Below are 22,263 nucleotides of genomic sequence, written 5' to 3' on the forward strand. Positions count from 1 at the left end.
TGTTGCCATTTTCTGAAATGTACTTTGTACGATATATTTTATTTAGTTTTATGTAAAATGCTGTAATGTCGAAGTACATTAAGTATGAAAGTCATTTAAATAAAGTTGAAAACTTATACTTTATTCTATGTAATCTTATTGCAGTCATTTTTTTGAAGAAGAAGGAAAAGAAGAAGAAATGAGAACTGTCCTTCCAGTCAAAATTGATTCTAAAATTTCAAATGAACTACATGCTCGGGCATGTGTATTAATTAAGGTCTTTTTATGTAGTAGCTCTATTAATCCCTTTGTCAAATAGCATGCTATGACACGCAAATAACAATAATGTGCATCTTCCAAATGTCATAAGACCCTGAAGGCATACATCAAACAGATAAGACAGGAAATTACCATAAGGCCCCGAAGGGGTATATCAGAGGGAAAAAACAAACAGGAAATCAATCTATTAATTGGTGATAGTCATTAGGAACTGGTCAAAACTGATTTTCATTAATATACCACATACTGATTGGTTTCCATAGTGATTTTTGACTTATGACTGGAATGAATGCTTTAATTTTGTGGTATGTGGAAGCAGTCAATTGTGACAGTCTAACAATTAACAAAAAATATGGATGCAAGTTATTGTTCACAGTTTTAATAATTGACAATTTACTACAAAGGAGAGATCGGTATTTTCGTAAATAGAAGTCATCAATTTATTGAGACGTCCTGGCTTTTCGTAAAAAGAAGCTAGCATGCAGTTATTATATATAATTTTATCTCCGCGTGTAACACAGTAGCTCTAGATGTCATATTACATTTAAAACAATTGTAACATATAAAAAATCCCTTTGTGTTATAAATGCAGATAAAGATCTTAAAATGTGATCCTGATACGCTTCGAGGGAGAAAAAATTCCTTTCCCAGTATTTATGCATAATGTAGTATTAAGCTTTAAATTTTGACACCTCTCATTTAATCTCACACGAATCAGAATTTAGGTAAGAGGTGTTGATTTAATTAAATTTGGCGTGACTGAATCACTTTTGACACCACAGTTCAAGCTATCTGGCTTTCAGAACTATTTTAATGGCAGGCTACAAAATAGAACGAGAAATGTGAAACAAATGGAGAAACCTAATTAGGTGAGCTAGATTCTCTATTTTATTTATTTTTAAAAGACCTCCGAGTTTTCAAATTATGATTTTCATCCAGTCCGTCACAAATATGAGACCTTGCAGCTTACACGGATCAATTATGAATATCACGTCTGAAACCTAAAAAAGATAGTTTTCTTTCTCAGGAGTGATTTCTGGAACATCATGCTACATTATAAATTCACTGACTTATTAATATTGCCCAAAATTTTACTTTAAGCAAAGAAAAACAACAGCACTGGTGAAACATGAAACGCTTTTCAATTACAACATAGCGTTTGCTGTCACCTCCGCTTGTTGCTACGCAACGTGATACGCTAAAGTGCCCGGATATCCGACCTGATCAATTTTCAACAAAAAGTGGCTTGTATCCTATCCGTGGCTGCTGGAGCTCGAAAACAAACGGAAAGCCATGTGCAAATATTGTAACAAAGTTATTGACATTAGTTCAATGGGTGAATCGGCGCTGAAATCGCACGTCAAGTCTGAGAAGCACAAGAAAAATGTACCTGATCGAGTCACCCACGGCCACTCTTGATGTGTTTACTATTCCACCTTCGCCCCCAGCAGCAAGAGGCACCTAAAACTTAATCTTATATGACATGATAAGTCGCTGTTGATGTAAGAAGTGTTGATCAATTTTTTGCCAGTTATTTTGTGTGTGATAAAGTGTTGATCAATTGCAGATTGGAACTTTATAGAAAAACTTATATCACGTGATAGTTATTTTGGATGTACGAAGTGTTCACCAATTGTAAGCCAGTCATTTCATGTGCAATAATTGCTTGTTCAATTTTTGCTTATCCTTGAAAACGTAATAAAAGTCCTTGAAAACTCCTTGAAAACCCCTTGAATTTTTTGTCAGTCTGGCTGTATGAACCCTGATTAAGACGCTGTGCAGAATTCTTGAGTCAGCCATGTCAGTTCATGGTCAAGGTCACAGCTAAGATCAAAGGTTTACCCTTTTACTATCCATAGCAGTGGCGGGGGATTTAGCTGTCTTTCAGACTGCCTTGTTTCATCACAAGCATGCACCTAAGTAGAACCACCAAGCTTCTGTAAGCCAGCTAGATGGCTTCCTCTCATGAAGAATTCAACGTCCCGAGTGAGGCTCGAACCCTCATAGGTGAGGGTCAGGTGAATTGAAGTGAATGACTTTAATTACTCTATGACAAAGGCCCCATGTGAACCCATCATTGAGGCTAAAAATAGTAAAATAATGGAAGACAAACAAGTTGGCCTAAATATGTTGTTTTCTTATATTTTTTGCAGGCTTTGTTACGACCTGGAAGATTTGATAGACATATAATGATTGATCTGCCAACATTAAAAGAAAGAATAGAATTGTTTGACCTTTATCTCGCTAAATTGACATTGAAGAATCCTCTGTCTACATATTCTTCGAGACTGGCCCAGTTAACACCTGGAATGAGTGGTAAGTTAAAAAATACGAGTTGTAGCTGTAAATAAGTCTAAAATAATAGAAGATAGGTATTTTCTTCAGAAGGAAATTGTTCGCTGTTTGAATTAGCATAAAACTTAAAACATTGATTCAATCATTCTGACCAGATGGGCCTTCTGAGATTTACATAATTCTGCTAGTATGGTGGACCTGATGATATCGCCATCAGAAGTCTGGTAAAGTGGCTCTGATCTGCTTGTTTCAAATTTGGTAAAATTTCAGTTTGTATAATAATGTCTTCAAGCTGGTTTAAATAATCATATACAAAATTTGTTTGGATTAAATGACAAACAGACAACTAAAGTCTTACGGCAACTTAACACCCAAGTCCCAGGCAACTTTGCACTTGAGTTGTCCTACTAGACATTATTTTAGACATCTGCTTGGTGTGTTGGGAGAATTGGCAACCTGTTAAAGACAGAATTGGAAGGTGTCCTCATATTAGACAGTTCTGCTTCTGATGAGATATAAACTTATAGTGATGAGACATAAACCCACTATGTATTCTGGATGCCCCTCCGATCATCAGTCACCTTGCTTAAGCGGCCAAATTGTCTGTTTTCCCAGGCTGGCTGCTTAAGACAGATTAGACTGTTAACCCACTGAGGTATAATTAAAACCCGCTGGTATGACATAAATTTAGTCTCGTATGAGAAGAAAACACTGGTGAGACATTAACCTAACCCACTGTGGCTAGGCATAAACTCAGGTTGGTGAGGGGTACACCCAATATGGTGAGACAGACATTTGCGATAAGACAAATATTGTGTGGTGAGACACAAGCCCACTATTGTGAGGCGTAAACACGCTGTGGTTAGGCATAAACCCATTATGATGAGGTATAAACCAGCTGTGTTGAGACATATGCCCACTTCCATGAGACATAAACCCTCAGAAATATAAGTCCACTGGGACATGACATACTGGTAGACCAACTGTTTTGACACATAAACAACTGTTGTTGGACATAAACCCACTTTTGAGACATAAACCTACTGTGATGAGACAAAAAGCCACTGTTGAGACATAAACCCACTGTGATGAGACAAAAAGCCACTGTTGAGACATAAACCCACTGTGATGAGACATAAACCCAACGTGATGAGGCAAAAACCCACTGTTGAGACATAAACCCATGGTGATGAGACATAAAACCTTTGTGGTGAGACATAAACCCACTGTTGAAACATAAATCCACTGCAATGAGACATAAACCCACTGTTGAGACATACAGCCATTGTGATGAGACATAAACCCACTGTTGAGACATAAAGCCATTGTGATGAGACATAAACCCACTGTTGAGACATAAACCCATGGTGATGAGACATAAAGCCTTTGTGGTGAGACATAAACCCACTGATGAGACATAAACCCATCTTTGAGACATAAACCCACTGTTGAGACATAAAGCCATTGTGGTGAGACATAAACCCACTGTTGAGACATAAACCCACTGTGATGAGACATAAACCCTCTGTTGAGACAAAAACCCACTGTTGAAACATAAACCCACTGTGATGAGACATAAACCCACTGTTGAGACATAAAACCAGTGTTGAAACATAAGCCGTTGTGATGAGACAGAAACCCACTGTTGAGACATAAACCCACAGTGATGAGACATAAACCCACTGTTGAGACATAAACCCACTGTTGAGACGTAAAACCATTGTGATGAGACATAAACCCAATGTTGAGACATAAACGCACTGTGATGAGACATGAACCCGCTGTGATGAGACATAAACCCACTGTTGAGACATAAATGCACTGTTACGAGAAATAAACGCACTGTGATGAGACATAAACCCACTCTTATGGGACATTAACCCACTGTGATGAGACATAAACCCACTGTTGAAATATAAACCCATTCTTATGGGACATGTAAAATAGATGGCGGGAAGGGATGCTGATCAAGCATTTGATTTGTTTTTGCATAAATGATATTGGAAAATAATTATTTGTTTCAAAATGTATTCATTTCAGGTGCGGATATTGCTAATATATGCAATGAAGCTGCAATACATGCTGCAAGGGAAAGTCAGAAGTCAGTCACGGCTAAAGATTTTGAATATGCTGTTGAGAGAATGATTGCAGGTATGGTATACATCATTATTTGTGTAGTTCACATTTATATATGTTTTAAATACAGTATTGTTATACCCCCACCAAACATGTTTGAGGGGGGTATATAGGAGTCAGTTTTGTCGCGTCCCGTCGCGTCCCGAAATCTATTATCTCAGTTATTACCAAATGGGTTTGATTCAAACTGAACATACATGTTCCACTTTATCACCCACATCATGTGACACAAGGTGCATAACTCTTGACACCAAGTTTTCATGAATTATGTCCCCTTTTACTTAGAATTTAAGGTTAATTTTGTTGTATTTTCACTATATCTCAGTTATTACTAAATGGATTTGATTGAAACTTAAAATAGATGTTCCACCTCATCACCCACATCATGTGACACAAGGTGCATAACTCTGACACCAATTTTTTATGAATTATGTCCCTTTTTACTTAGAATTTAAGGTTGATTTTGATGTATTTTCACTATATCTCAGTTACTACTGAATGGATTTTATTCAAACTTAAAATAGATGTTCCACCTCATCACCCACATCATGTGCCCACATCATGTGCCCACATCATGTGACACAAGATGCATAACTCTGACACCAAGTTTTCATGAATTATGTCCCCTTTTACTTAGAATTTAAGGTTAATTTTGTTGTATTTTCACTATATCTCAGTTATTACTAAATGGATTTGATTCAAACTTAAAGTAGTTGTTCCACCTCATCACCCAGATCATGTGACATAAGGTGCTTAACTCTGACATAAATTTTTTATGAATTATGTCCCCTTTTACTTTAAATTTAAGGTTGATTTTGATGTATTTTCACTATATCTCAGTTATTAGCTCACCTGAGCAATGCTCAGGTGAGTTTTTCTGATCACTCAATGTCCGGCGTCCGTCGTCTGTCTGTCTGTCGTCTGTCGTCTGTCGTCTGTCAACATTTAGCTTGTGTATGCGATAGAGGCTGTATTTTTCAATTAATCTTCATGAATATTGGTCAGAATGATAACCTTGATGAAATCTAGGCCGAGTTCGAAAATGGGTCATCTCGGGTCAAAAACTAGGTCACTAGGTCAAATCAAAGAAAAGCCTTGTGTATGCGATAGAGGCTGTATTTTTCAATTGATCTTCATGAATATTGGTCAGAATGATAACCTTGATGAAATCTAGGCCGAGTTCGAAAATGGGTCATCTCGGGTCAAAAACTAGGTCACTAGGTCAAATCAAAGAAAAACCTTGTGTATGCGATAAGGGCTGTATTTTTCAGTTGATCTTCATGAATATTGGTCAGAATGATAACCTTGATGAAATCTAGGCTGAGTTCGAAAATGGGTCATCTCGGGTCAGAAACTAGGTCACTAGGTCAAATCAAAGAAAAACCTTGTGTATGCGATAGAGGCTGTATTTTTTAATTGATCTTCATGAATATTGGTCAGAATGATTGCCTTGATGAAATCTAGGCCGGGTTCGAAAATGGGTCATCTGCAGTCAAAAACTAGGTCACTAGGTCAAATCAAAGAAAAACCTTGTGTATGCGATAGAGGCTGTATTTTTCATTTGATCTTCATGAATGTTGGTCAGAATGATTGCCTTGATGAAATCTAGGCCGAGTTCGAAAATGGGTCATCTTGGGTCAAAAACTAGGTCACTAGGTCAAATCAAAGAAAAACCTTGTGTATGCGATAGAGGCGGTATTTTTCAATTGATCTTCATGAATTTTGGTCAGAATGATGACCTTGATGAAATCTAGGCCGAGTTCGAAAATGGGTCATCTGCAGTCAAAAACTAGGTCACTAGGTCAAATCAAGGAAAAACCTTGTGTATGCGATAGAGGCTGTATTTTTCAACTGATCTTCATGAAATTTAGCCAGAATGATTACCTTGATAAAATCTAGTTCGAATTCGAAAATGGGTCATCTGGGGTCAAAAACTAGGTCACTAGGTCAAATCGAAGAAAAACATTGTGTATGCAATAGAGGATGTAGTTTTCAATTGATCTTCATGAAATTTGGTCAGAGTGATTGCCTTGATGAAATCTAGGTCGAGTTTGAATATGGGTTATCTGAGGTCAAAAACTAGGTCACTAGGTCAAATTAAAGAAAAATCTTGTGTATGCGATAGAGACTGTTTTTTTCAATTGATTTTTATGAAATTTGGTCAGGATGATTGCCTTAATGAAATCTAGGTAGAATTTTAATATGGGTCATCTGAGGTCAAAAACTAGGTCATTTGGTCAAATCAAAGAAAAAACTTGTGTATGTGATAGAGGCTGTATTTTTCAATTGATCTTCATGAATTTTGGTCAGAATGATTGCCTTGATAAAATCTAGGTCGAATTTGAACATGGGTCGTCTAGGGTCAAAAACTAGGTCATATCTAAGAAAATGCTTGTTTTATCGCAAGAGACCAATTTTTTGGTCCAATCTTAATGAAAATTGGTCAGAATATTTGTTTCCATGAAATCACTAGGTCAGACATGTTTTACACTGTTATGGTGTGTTTCTTAGGTGAGCGACCTAGGGCCATCTTGGCCCTCTTGTTACAAAATGGATTTGATTCAAACTTAAAATAGATGTTCCACCTCATCACCCGCATCATGTGACACAAGATGCGTAACTCTGACACCAATTTTTCATGAATTATGCCCCTTTTTACTTAGAATTTAAGGTTAATTTTGATGTATTTTCACTATATCTCAGTTACTACTGAATGGATTTGATTCAGACTTAAAATAGATGTTCCACCTTATCACCCACATCATGTGACACAAGGTGCATAACTCTGACACTAATTTTTCTTGAATTGTGTCCCCTTTTACCTAGAATTTAAGGTTAATTTTGATGTATTTTCACTATTTCTCATTCTGATTGGCTTAGAGCCAAAGGGAAGTAACCTTTTTTTTAACTTTTGTACTGAGTTTCTTCCCCTTAAATTCCAGGAATTAATCTATTTTTAGAAATCCTATTTTTAGATTTTCAATATTTTAGATATTTTTCTAACTTTTTTATTATAAGTCCTATGTAAAAAGTAAATACATTTTTCTGTGGTAACATGGGTCGGTAAGACACTATTTTGTATTCACTTTTAGTGTATCTCTAATATTAGAGATTTAATATATTTACTAGTATTACTATACTAGTATTATACTAGTATTACTTATATGTGGAAGCCCAGGATAAGGTACTCCAAAGACTAAGTATTTTTAAGATTTCTTATGGTTGCCATTCTTCTGTGACAAGACCGTATGGTGGGGGTATGAGTCACTCCTGTTACAGTTCTAGTTGTTATTGTGTTTTGTACTTGATACACAAGGTGTTACAATGATTTATAATTGATTCCCAAACATTTATGTTGATTTATACTTGTTTGTTTCCCAAGCAGCTACATTGTTTGATGCTAGAAGACCAAGGAAAGGCATCGATATATTCTTGATTTCAATGTACACTTGAACCTCAATATCTCAAACTTTGGTTGCAAAATTTAGGCTGTCTTGAAGACATTTTCAAGGATATTTGGGATACGGAGTATCAACTCTAATTACATCGATTTATATTATTCAAAGAAATTATATGAGCCGCGACATGAGAAAACCAATATAGTGTGGTTGCGACCAGCATGGATCCAGACCAGCCTGCGCATCCGCGCAGTCTGGTCAGGATCCATGCTGTTCGCTATCAGTTTCTCTAATTCCAATAGGCTTTGAAAGCGAACACTATGGATCCTGGCCAGACTGCGCGGATGCGCAGGCCGGTCTGGATCCATGCTGGTTGCAACCACACTATGTTGGTTTTCTCATGGCGCGGCTCATATTGATTTAAATTTGATTCTCAATGAATTGCATGAAAGAGTACAAGATCCCTGATTTTATAAAATACATATTTCAAGTCAGAGAAGTACTGTGAAATCATTTTGTTCACGTAGGATGTATTATTTTGTATTTTGCCCTGGGAATGATGCATGAATTCAAGACCGCGCTATCATTTATCCTTTATTATCCCTACTTATTTCCTGTACAAAATATATGCATGTTTTACATTAGTGTGTTTCATTTTTAGCTCACCTGTCACGTAGTGACAAGATGAGCTTTTGTGCCCGCTCATGTGGGTCATGTGTCAACAATTTGTAAAAAAATCTTCTTCTTCAGAACTACTGGGCAGATTTACACCAAACTTCACAGGAATGATCCTTGGTTGGCCCCCTTTCAAAATTGCCGAAAGAATTTAATTCCATGCAGAACTGTGGTTCCATGGCAACCGAAAGGAAAAACTTTGAAAATCTTCTTGTCAGAAACTGTTAGCTGGATTTCAAAAATATTTTGTAGAAATGATCTCTAGGTGCCCTAGGTGACCCTCTACCAAAATTGCCTAAGCCATTCTGTTTGTAAAAAACATGGCCGCCAGGGGGCGGGACTTATTTTCCCTATATGGCTATATTGTAAATTTCAAAAATCTTTTTCTTCAAAACCACTGGGCAGATTTACACTAAACTTCACAGAAATGATCCTTGGGTACCCCTATCAAAATTGCCCAAAGAATTGAAATCCGGGCAGAACTCCAACCTAAAGGAAAAATTTGAAAAAATCTTATTGTCCAAAACCACAGTAGCTAGGGCTTTGATATTTGGTATGTGGCATTGTGACATCATCTAATGGTCCTCTACCAAGTTAATTCATATTCTCTCTAGGGTCAAATATGGCACTGCCCTGGGGTCATATGGTTTGCATAGACTTATATAGGAAAAACTTTGAAAATCTTCTTGTCCAAAACCACAGGGCTTAGGGCTTTGATAATTTTTTATGTAACATCATCTAGTGGTCCTCTACTGAGATTGTTAAAATTATTCCCCTAGGGTTAAATATGGCACGCCCCGGGGGTCACATGGTTTATATAGACTTATATAGGGAAAACTTCGAAAATCTTCTTGTCCAAAACCACAGGGCTTAGGGCTTTGATAATTTTTTATGTAACATCATCTAGTGGTCCTCTACTGAGATTGTTCAAATTATTCCCTTAGGGTTAAATATGGCACGCCCCTGGGGTCACATGGTTTATATAGACTTATATAGGGAAAACTTCGAAAATCTTCTTGTCCAAAACCACAGGGCTTAGGGCTTTGATAATTTTTTATGTAACATCATCCATCGGTCCTCTACTGAGATTGTTCAAATTATTCCCCTAGGGTTAAATATGGTCTGCCCCGGGGGTCACATGGTTTATATAGACTTATATAGGGAAACCTCGAAAATCTTCTTGTCCAAAACCACAGTAGCTAGGGCTTTGATATTTGGTATGTGGCATCATCTAATGGTCCTCTACCAAATTAGTTCAAATTATCCCCTTAGGATCAAATATGGCTCTGCCCTGGGGGTCATATGGTTTACATAGACTTACATAGGAAATACTTCGAAAATCTTCTTGTCCAAAACACAGGGCCTAGGCTTTGATATTTGGTATGTAGCATCATCTATTGGTCCTTTACCAAGTTTGTTCTATTTATCCCCCTAGGGTCAAATATTGCCCCGCCCAGGCCCAGGTTACATAGTTTAAACAGACCTGTATAGGAAAAAATCTTCTTGTCTGAAACCACAAGACCTATCCTTTGATGTTTTGTATGTAGCATTGCCTTATGGTCCTCTACTAAGATTGTTCAAGTTATTAACCTGGGGTGAAAAGAGGCCCTTCCCTGTGGGTCCATAGTTTTACTTATGCTTATATAGGAAAAACTTTAGAAATCTTCTTGTCTGAAACTGGAAGGCCTAGGCTTTTGATATTTGGTATGTTGCATTGCCTAGTGGTCCTGTATACCAATATTATTCAAATTATGCCCCTCAGTTGAAAAGAGGCCCCACCCAGGGTGTCACAAGTTTTACATAGGAAAAAATTTTAAAAATCTTCTTGTCTGAAAGTTCAAGGCCTAGGCCTTTGATATTTGGTATGTATCATTGCCTAGTTGATTTCTAACAAGATTGTTTGAATTATGCCCCTGGGGTGAAAAGAGGCCCTGCCCCGACCTACTTTCTTGTTTTTTAGCTCGACTATTCGAAGAATAGTCTAGCTATTCTACTCACCCTGGCGTCGGCGTCGGCGTCACACCTTGGTTAAGTTTTTGCATGCAAGTACATACAGCTATCATTTAAAGGCATAAAGCTTTGAAACTTATTTATTCTTTTTCTAGGTCAATTACCAACCTCACTGGGTCAAGTTCCATAACTCTAACATGTATTTTGAGCAAATTATGCCCCCTTTTGAACTTAGAAAATTCTGGTTAAAGTTTTACATGCAAGTTACTATCTCCAAAACTAATGTAGATATTGAATTGAAACTTCACATGTTTCTTCGGGGTTATAAAACTAGTTGATAGCAGCAAGTCCCATAACTGTGACCTTCATTTTGGCCAAATTATGCCCCCTTTTGGACTTAGAAAATTCTGGTTAAAGTTTTGCGTGCAAGTACATACAGCTATTACCAAAAGGCATATAGATTTGAAACTTATTTTTTCTTTTTCTAGATCAATTACCTACATCACTAGGTCAAGTCCCATAACTCTTACATGTATTTTGGCCAAATTATGCCCCCTTTTGGACTTAGAAAATTCTGGTTAAAGTTTTGCGTGCAAGTACATACAGCTATTACTAAAAGGCATATGGATTTAAAACTTATTTTTTCTTTTTCTAGATCAATTACCTACCTCACTGGGTCAAGTCCCATAACTCTGACATGTATTTTGGGCAAATTATGCCCCCATATGGACTTAGAAAATTCTGGTTAAAGTTTTACATGCAAGTTACTATCTCCAAAACTAATGCAGATATTGAATTGAAACTTCACATGTGTCTTTGGGGTTATAAAACTAGTTGACAGAATCAAGTCCCATAACTCTGACATGTATTTAGGCAAATTATGCCCCCTTTTGGACTTAGAAAATTCTGGTTAAAGTTTTACATGCAAGTTACTATCTCCAAAACTAATGCAGATATTGAATTGAAACTTCACATGTGTCTTTGGGGTTATAAAACTAGTTGACAGAACCAAGTCCCATAACTCTGACATGTATTTTGGGCAAATTGTGCCCCCTTTTGGACTTAGAAAATTCTGGTTAAAGTTTTACATGCAAGTTGCTATCTCCAAAACTAATGCAGATATGGAATTGAAACTTAACATGTTTCTTCGGGGTTATAAAACTAGTTGATAGCATCAAGTCCCATAACTCTGATATGCATTTTGGTCAAATTATGTCCCCTTTCGAACTTAAAACTCTTTTGATATTTAACATTTTGGGTAATAATTTCCTGCTTCTGTGACAATATTTCGAATAGTCGAGCTTGGCTGTCTTACGGACAGCTCTTGTTAAGATTCAGCCTTAAAATGTTGGTGACTTGTACAGTTTTGCACACTGATCTTAAAAATCTTCATTAATTTTGGTCAGAATGATAACATTGATAAAATCTAGGCCAAGTTTGAAAATGGGTCATCTGGGGTCAAAAACTAGGTCACTAGTTCAAATCAAAGAAAACCCTTGTGTATGCGATAGAGATTGTATTTTTCAATTGATCTTATGGTACTTTGGTCAGAATGATTGCCTTGATGAAATCTAGGTCAAGTTTGAATATATTTCATCTGGGGTCAAAAACTAGGTCACTAGGTCAAATCAAAGAAAAACATTGTGTATGCAATAATGGCTGCATTTTACACGGGATCTTCATGAAATTTGATCAGAATGTTTGTCTGGATGAAAACTAGGTCGAATTTGAATATGGGTCATCTAAGGTAAAAGAACTAGGTCACCCGGTCAGATTTAAAAAAAACCTTGTGTACGCAATAGGGGCTGCATTTTACACTGGATATTCATAAAATTTAGAATGATATCCTTGATGAAATCTAGGTCAAGTTAGAATATGGGTCATCTGTAGTCAAAAACTAGGTCACTGGGTCAAATGAAAGAAAAACCTTGTGTATGCAATAGGGACTGCATTTTACACTGGATCTTCATGAAATTAAGTCAGAATGGTTGCCTTGATGAAACCTTAGTCATGTACGAACATTGGTCATCTGGGATCAAAAACTCGGTCATTAGGTCATATCAAAGAAAAACATTGTGTATGCAACAGGTCAAACATGTTTACACTGTTATGTTGTGTTTCTCAGGTGAGCTACCTAGGGCCATCTTGGCCCTCTTGTTTATTTTGTCACACTTTACAAAACCATAATGTCAATTAACAACAATTATCAAGTTAGGCTGCCCTCTTGTTTATTCTACCAGTTTCTAGAACGGACCACTCTGAATGACATATTTAAAATTGAGTGGTACCATAAATGACACAGGTGGTGCTGGCAACTTCAAAAAACTTCTTTCTGAAATTTAAAATGCATGTATTTAAGTCCAAACAAAGCTGTTCTTTCTGCCATTTGTGTGAAATTACATGCCAATTGACTTTAAATGATATCACAGTGATTGTACTAACTTGGTAATTGCCCATGGAACATATACATGTACAAAGTCATTCAAGGAAGTATTGTTTCTCTAAGCAATATCTCGCTCTAATACGGAAATGCTGTTTTTATAGAAAGGGTAATCATTACAAAATATTTATTTTAAACTTATCCTTTGTAGGTGCTGCTAAATCTACAAATAAAATGACATTTGGGGAGAAGAAAGTAATAGCGTACCATGAGTCTGGTCATGCCCTTGTCGGATGGTTACTTGAGCATACTGATGCGCTGTTGAAGGTCACAATTGTTCCAAGGACTTCAAATATTGGAGGGTTTGCACAGTATTTACCTAAAGAAACGTCATTGTACTCTAAAGAACACCTCTTCGATATGATGTGTATGGCACTTGGAGGCCGTGTAGCGGAATCTGTGATATTTAATAAAGTTACAACAGGTAAAGGGAGTTTGGCATTATTTTAAGAGCTTTTAGAATATGTGTAGTTTTTGTTTTCTTTGATCTTGGTGTTAACTCAAACATTATGGGGATAAATCGCTATACAGCAATGAAGTCAGATGTGGCAAGCTGTATGACGAGTATTTACTGATTCAGGAGAGTTTGATTTTTTGTCTAGCAGAATACAATTAGTCAACACATCCCATCGAGATGCTGAAGTTTTAGTTGTTTCCAGCAGAACTTTCAATAATGCAGATTGGCTTTCTAGCAGATTAAAAATGAGATAGGATTAAAAATTGCTTTTGTATTGACTTATTTCAAGGGTAATGATGTGAAGTAAATTACCTGAAAACTTTCATCAAACTTGATAATCTGACCATCAGTGGTCTCCAAGGCAGAGTGGTTCAGGTCTCTGGTTAGTTGGTTAGTGCTTTGCTTGGGGCATTGAATTCTTCATTTGAGAAAAATCTAACCAGCTGGGTTACAGGTCAGTGGTTTTACTCTGATGCCTATAATGAAGTAATGCATGGAGGAGCACTTGGGGTCTTCTTCCATCGTGAAAAGCTGGAAAGTTGCTTTGTACACAGCAATGTTTATAAAGCTGTTACATCAAATAACAAAAATTTGAAATTTGTGAAAACTAATAAATGAATATATTGTCATGCAACGTCATTGAACTTTCATGAAATGCTCAGGAATGTCTGCATTGTTTTTTAGCTGGACTATTCGAAAAATAGTCTAGCTATTCTACTCACCCTGGCGTCGGCGTCGGCATCACACCTTGGTTAAGTTTTTGCATGCAAGTACATACAGCTATCATTTAAAGGCATATAGCTTTTAAACTTATTTATTCTTTTTCTAGGTCAATTACCAACCTCACTGGGTCAAGTTCCATAACTCTAACATGTATTTTGAGCAAATTATGCCCCCTTTTGGACTTAGAAAATTCTGGTTAAGGTTTTACATGCAAGTTACTATCTCCAAAACTAATGCAGATATTGAATTGAAACTTCACATGTGTCTTCGGGGTTATAAAACTAGTACCCACCTTACTGGGTCAAGTCCTATAACTCTGACATGTATTTTTGCCAAATTATGCCCCCTTTTGGACTTAGAAAATTCTGGTTAAAGTTTTGCGTGCAAGTACAAAAAGCTATTACTAAAAGGCATATAGATTTGAAACTTATTTTTTTCTTTTTCTAGTTCAATTACCTACCTCACTGGGTCAAGTCCCATAACTCTGACATGTATTTTGAGCAAATTATGCCCCCTTTTGGACTTAGAAAATCCTGGTTAAAGTTTTACATGCAAGTTACTATCTCCAAAACTAATGCAGGTATTAAATTGAAACTTCACATGTGTCTTAGGGGTTATAAAACTAGTTGATAGAATCAAGTCCCATAACTCTGACATGTATTTTAGCCAAATTATGCCCCCTTTTGGACTTAGAAAATTATGGATAATGTTTTGCGTGCAAGTACATACAGCTATTACTTAAAGGCATATAGATTTGAAACTTGTTTATTCTTTTTCTAGGTCAGTTACCAACCTCACTGGGTCAAGTTCCATAACTCTTAACATGCATTTTGAGCAAATTATGCCCCCTTTTGGACTTAGAAAATTCTGGTTTAAGTTTTACATGCAAGTTACTATCTCCAAAACTAATGCAGATATGGAATTGAAACTTAACATGTTTCTTAGGGGTTATAAAACTGAAACTGAAAAACTGAAACTGGTTTATTTGCTTAAACGCCTATTTCTACATTTAAAACATATTCAATGGCGTTTTACAATACAAGTTGAAATAAAATATTAAATATAAAATATTTTAAATAAGATTAATTAAAACGAATCAAAATAGCAATTATTAATTTAAAGTCAATGATAATACTATATTTTAAAATATTACTAACATACAATTATCACAGACAAACATTAAATTTCTATCACTGTCACCAGCATCACTGTTTAAAACTCAGTCAAAACTTAGAATAATGCAAAGTAGTCTCTGAAGAAATGCGTTTTCAACTTTTTCCTAAAGCAGTCAATTGAAGAACTTTGTCTGATGTTCAACGGCAAATTGTTCCACAACTTTGGCCCTATAGTACTAAAGCTTTTATCACTAAAAGTTTTTCGCTTGTTGAAAGGGACGATGTAACAGTCAACTGATGACTCCGAGGATCTGAGGGAGTGCTGGGGGATTTTCGGTGTTAAGAGTTCAATCAAATATGCAGGCGCATTTCCAACATGGCAATTGAACATGTACGTCAAGATCTTAAAGTTTATTCTGGCTTTGATCGGCAGCCAGTGCAAATCGTAGAGTGCCTGCTTAGAACTGTCTCTTCTTCTACGATTCAGAACTAACTTCGCACACATATTTTGAATGCGTTGCAGTTTTGCGATGTCACAATCAGAAATACCGTATAAAATAACATTACAGTAGTCTAAATGCAAAATAACCAGCGATAGCACTAAGGTTTCAGTTGCATCCTGAGTCAGATATTTGCGAATGTTTTTGATTCGGCAAAAATTCAACATTGCCGTTCTACACTTTATTTTTATATGCTCTTTGAAAGTTAAAGTTTCGTCCAAATAGGCCCCCAAATATCTGATGTTACTCTGTCTCTTGATTTTATCACCACAAATATCTATCTAGTGAATGTTTAACTTATTCAACTGAGGGGCACTTCCAAAGGCAATATGTTCAGTTTTTGAGGAATTCATTTTTAGTTTGTTACTGTTCATCCACTTATTTGAATCTGTAGCAAACTCCTCTAGTTCACCAATGGATTTAGCCTCGATGGATGGTTCGGGCTTAAAACGTGTGCTTGCGGTGTGGTCGTCGGCAAAGCCAAAGACGGAAATGGACGGGGGAACAATGTCAAAAATCGTTCCTGCGTACGTGAGATAGAGCCACGGCCCTAAACAGCTTCCCTGGGGGACACTACACGTAAGCTCACGTGCTGATGACACTGTTTGATTCACACTCACGCGGCAGCTCCGTGGCCTCAGATATGAGTTCAACCAGTCCAATGCAACACCAGAGACACCATACTGACATTTCATACTGACACCATACTGACATTTCAAAACTAGTTGATAGCATCAAGTCCCATAACTCTGATATGCATTTTGGTCAAATTATGTCCCATTCCGGAACTTAAAACTCTTTTGATATTTAACATTTTGGGTAATAATTTCCTGCTTCTGTGACAATATTTCGAATAGTCGAGCTTGGCTGTCTTACGGACAGCTCTTGTTTCACATTGACCTCATTTCAAGTTATCCATTTTGGGGCTGTGATATGTTTACGCTTTGCCAGAAGTCACATATATATATAGATTTGTGAGACATGAAAACAGAGATTTGAGTATATATATGTAAATGTTGAACCAGTACGAATGTGTAGTACCTTTCGGGCTCATATATAAAGCAGCATCGAAACTAATCTTATTGGGGTTAGTGGACTTGCTGTGGCATATGCGTGTTTGTTTGTACTGCTAGTAGTGCAAGAATCTCTCTTTTAACACACATAATATACTCTCCTGCTAAACACCCCAGAACGATGACAGGAAGAGCAGTTTTATACAAGAATTCATACACAAATTAGTGAACTACATGAAGCTCTCAGTATGTTATTTAATTTCCAAGAATAAACTACCATGTTTTCTTGTGTTAAGGTGCTCAAGATGACTTAAGTAGAGTATCAAAGCTGGCATATGCCCAGATAAAGACATATGGGATGAGCAAGAATGTGGGACTACTTTCATTTCCCTTGGAGGAAGAATATGGAATCAAGCCATTTAGCAAGAAGTATCAGAATATCCTTGACCTTGAGGCACGGCAGCTGGTTGGAAAAGCTTACAAACATACAGAGGAAGTGATTAGAGAAAATATAGATAAATTACACAAGGTATTTTTGTTGTTTTGATTTTGTTAGTTTTGATACTTTTTAGCTTGACTATTCAAAGAATAAGGAGAGCTGTCCTACTCACCACCACGTCTGCTTCACACCTTGGTTAAGTTTTTTTTGTACCAGTCCACATTTTGACTTAACCTATTGTCATAAGGCTTTGAAACATTCAGCACTTGTGTACCATCACTATGTCCAGTTTTAGGCAAGAGTACATAATTCTGTCAAGGATTTTGACTGAATAATGGCCCCTGTTAACTTACAAATCTTGTTTAAGTTTTTTCGTACCAGTTCATTTTTTTTTGTAACTGTTTGTTATAAAACTTTTATTCATTATGTTATTTTTTATCCCCCCGCCAAAGGCGAAGGGGATATTAGAAATGCTCTCCGTCCGTCCGTGCGTGCGTGCGTCCGCAACGATCTTTGTCCGGAGCATAACTCCAAAAGTACTGGAGGGATTTACTTCAAACTTCATACACTGATAGAACACATTGGGAGGAAGTGCAGTGTGCAAGAACAATAACTCTACCTTGCCTATTTTTTGAGTTATTCCCCTTTATAATATTTTCATAAAAAATTTTGTCCGGAGCATAACTCCAAAAGTACTGGAGGGATTTTCTTCAAACTTCATACACTGATAGAACACATTGGGAGGAAGTGCAGTGTGCAAGAACAATAACTCTACCTTGCCTATTTTTTGAGTTATTCCCCTTTATCATATTTTCATAAAAAAATTTTGTCCAGAGCATAACTCCAAAAGTACTGGAGGGATTTTCTTCAAACTTCATACACTGATAGAACACATTGGGAGGAAGTGCAGTATGCAAGAACAATAACTCTACCTTGCCTATTTTTTGAGTAATTCCCCTTTATCATATTTTCTTAAAACATTTTGTCCGGAGCATAACCCCAAAAGTATTGGAGGGATTTTCTTCAAACTTCATACACTGATAGAACACATTGGGAGGAAGGGCAGTGTGCCCGAACAATAACTCTACCTTGCCTATTTTTTGAGTTATTCCCCTTTATCATATTTTCTTAAAAAAATTTGTCCGGAGCATATCTTCTTCATGCATGGCGGGATTTTGATATGTCTTGGCACAAATGTTTACCACCATGAGGCGGAGTGTGTGCGCAAGAACCAGGTCCCTAGGTCTAAGGTCAAGGTCACACTTAGAGGTCAAAGGATATAAGAATAAAAACCTTGTCCGGAGCATTTCTTCTTCATGCATAGAGGGATTTTGATATAACTTGGCACAAATGTTCACCACCACGAGACGGAGTGTCGTGCGCAAGATCCAGGTCACTAGGCCTAAGGTCAAGGTCACACTTAAGAGGCCAAAGGTCAGATACAAGAATGACTTTGTCCGAAGCATTTCTTCTTCATGCATGGAGGGATTTTGATGTAACTTGGCACAATTATACACCATCATGAGACGAAGTGTCATGCGCAGTTCCCTTCTTTAGAATTACTTCCCTTTGTTGTTACTTTAAATAGCTTTTATTGTAAATTTTTCATTACTAGTTGTAGGGAAAAATCGAGACCACTTCTCTGTAGTACAACAAGCATGCTAAATCCAATTTTGAGGTGTATTTTGACCAATCTCTACCTGATAATGATTTTTGTGTGGACTTGCAATTTTTTTTTTTTTTTGAAAGTCTTGAAAAGGGAGACAATTTATACAATAACGATAAAAATGAGTATATTAAAACACAGGCTCTTTACTTTCAGATATTAATGTAATTTAACATCCATTCATAATAATACTATACAATCTTCTGATTCTGTTGGCGTAATGTTCCATGATTTTAGCAAGAATGAGTATATTGTGGGGACTTAAAAGTGAAATCAAAATGGAAAATCACTGAAATTTTGTTTGTTCTGATGAGATTTTATTTGTTCTAATGAGTATAGCTTAAAAAACAGTGAAAAGTAGTATAATATGAATCATAATGGTATAAAAGTGTTGAATAAAATGTTAACATTTTGTTATATTTCAGGTTGCCAACCTGTTACTAGAGAAAGAGACAATAAATGCCACAGAGATTGAGGATGTGATTGGTCCACCCCCATTTGGAAGAAAAACCATGATAGATCCTGCAACATTTTATGATGAAGAACTTACTGGCACTAATGACAATATTCCCCCACCGCAGAATGTAGAAAAAAATGACACAACTGAAAAGTCAACTTAAAGCAGCTAGCTCATTTTACATCATTTATGTTTCAGATTTTGAAATTTAAAAAAAGCACTTTCATAAGTTAGTAAATGGAATGAAAGTAAAGACTATGTGATTTAGTGTTTCGTGTATTAATTCTCGTAAAAAAAACAGCAATTGTGTAGTCATTAAAAGGAGCAGGCTTCATTTACATCGTGTCATTGTGATATATGATCAATAGAAAGGTTATGTACCTTTTTCCAATTATACCTCGCAATGTAGAAGACCTAGGAGGCATATAGTGTTTGAACTGACCATCCATCCGTCAGTCACACTTTCTTGTATACTGAACTCTCCTACAGTTTCTCTCCAATTCAAATGGAACTTGACATGCACATATTGTTTGCAATTTCATATCAGATTTGTTTAACTGTTAACCCCTTTTTGACTTTGAATTTTATTCTGTCAAGCATTTTATGGGGTATGTCTCATATAATGTTGATATCATTCTTTTTCTTGAAGATTCTTTTGAAATATTTTACTACTAGTACAAAAAAATGCTTTTTATGCCCCCGAAGGGAGGCATATTAGTTTTCAACTGTCCGTTCGTTCGTCACAAAGTTAACTTTTTGCATGAAGGCACTTTACTCGCGAACCACTGCACCCAGGACCTTCAAACTTCACATGCTGATAGTACTTATTGAGTACACCACCCCTACTGACTTTGGGATCACCAGGTCAAAGGTCAAGGTCACAGAAGCCAACGTTAACTTTTTGCATGAAGGCACTTTACTCGCAAACCACTGTACCCAGGACCTTTAAACTTCACATGCTGATAGTACTTATTGAGTACACCACCCCTACTGACTTTGGGGTCACCAGGTCAAAGGTCAAGGTCACAGAAGTCAGCGTTAACTTTTTGCATGAAGGCATTTTACTCGCAAACCACTGCACCCAGGACCTTCAAACTTTACATGCTGATAGTACTTATTGAGTACACCATCCCTACTGACTTTGGGGTCACCAGCTAAAAGGTGAAGGTCACAGGGGCCAACGTTAACTTTTTGCATGACGGCACTTTACTCGCGAACCACTTCACCCAGGACCTTCAAACTTCACATGCTGATAGTACTTATTGTGTACACCGCCCCTACTGACTTTGGGGTCACCAGGTCAAAGGTCAAGGTGCTGTGGGGGCATTTGTCACCATTAGTGACAGCTCTTGTTTTGATTGAGACTGCACAAAGGTTGATACTTGGTCAATTAGTGAAAGAGAACACAATAGTAAGATACATATAGAAACACTACTTGCAGGTTTCGTGCTTATTTTAACTGATGTAACTTATGTCTTTTGCCAATGGAATGTGTAAAATGCTTGTAAAATGTTTCAAATTCTTGTCTAGAAGAGAGTGCTGACTAGTCTTAAACATTGTCTTAAAGCTTTCCATGCTCAAAGGATGAGCATTCTATGCTGTAATATGAGCATTCCATTTTCCATGCTCTGCTTTGAGCTTCCCATGCTCCAATGTGAGCTCTCCATTTTCCTTGCTCTTACGTGAGCTTACCATGCTCCAATGTGAGCTCTCCATTTTTCATGTTCTAACATGAGCTTACCATGCTCTAATGTTAGCGCTTTATTTTCCATGCTCTAACATGAGCTTTCCATGTTTTAGTGTGGGTTTTGCATAGGTACCTTTACAAAATATTTGTATATAAAAATGTATTGTTGGTAAAACAACTGACAATATTGTTATGAGAAATAAATCATCAAAGTGTTTGCTTGGATTCCAGTTTTGTATGCTCCCAGTGTTGAAGACTCTGTAGGCATAGTTTTTTTAACTGTCCCTCTGACGTTCATTCCATCCATATATCGCACTTGTGTACTGTCAAATTCAAAACTGGGTCATTGTAGACCAAAGTAGTAGATCACTAGGTCGGTGGATAGGGAAACCTTGTAAACACTTTTGAAGCCACATTGTGTATTATTAAGGGGAACCTTTGTCAGAATATCTGTTTTCATGAACTATACATCATGTTTGAAACTGGATCCTACAGGGTCAGAAACTGGGACACTGGATCAATTCATAGAAAAATCTGGCTTGCATTATAGCACACTTTTTCCTGATCTATGTAATATTTAATACTTAAAACAAAATAATAAATTAAGTTAAAACTTGATCATTTAGGGTCAAACTGTTCAATTCTAGAAACAAAGTTTTTTTTAGACCGTTGGCCACATTATTATACTGATATTCAAGATATATATTGGTTGGTGAAACTAAGGTCAAGTTAGAGGAGTTGTAGGTGTAGTTGAGAAGATGGAAGATGACTATGTCGAATCTAAAGAAGGCCTTGTTAACATTTTAGAGGTTCATTTTCTACTGGATCTGCTTGAAACAGAATATGTGCCAAATAAGAATTCAGCAAGGTTATCTGATTTACTCCTGTGTAATGCAGGGCTTTCATAGCTCTCTTGTTTCCTTGTGATCTGCCGTTTCTTTTGAACTTCAAATATTATATCTACATAAATTACATAATTACTTGACCAACATGAACAGAGTCATGTATTTAAGCAATTAGTCTAAAATGGTCCGTATTCATTATACGGTTGTCC

General features: G+C 36.7%; 1 protein-coding gene across 1 annotated transcript in view; it reads left to right on the forward strand.

The window, feature by feature from the left end:
- Positions 1-21,426, forward strand: part of LOC128557747 (paraplegin-like) — a 65,884-nt gene extending 44,458 nt beyond the window's left edge. The window contains exons 12-16 of the mRNA XM_053545921.1: positions 2,412-2,574; positions 4,594-4,704; positions 13,304-13,576; positions 17,257-17,489; positions 19,491-21,426. Of these exons, the coding sequence (XP_053401896.1) occupies positions 2,412-2,574; positions 4,594-4,704; positions 13,304-13,576; positions 17,257-17,489; positions 19,491-19,685 (975 nt within the window). The 3' untranslated portion in view covers positions 19,686-21,426. The remainder of the gene's footprint in view (positions 1-2,411; positions 2,575-4,593; positions 4,705-13,303; positions 13,577-17,256; positions 17,490-19,490) is intronic.
- Positions 21,427-22,263: the final 837 nt, after the last annotated feature.

The sequence above is a fragment of the Mercenaria mercenaria genome, chromosome 6 (assembly GCF_021730395.1).
Source record: "Mercenaria mercenaria strain notata chromosome 6, MADL_Memer_1, whole genome shotgun sequence".
NCBI lineage: Eukaryota > Metazoa > Mollusca > Bivalvia > Venerida > Veneridae > Mercenaria > Mercenaria mercenaria.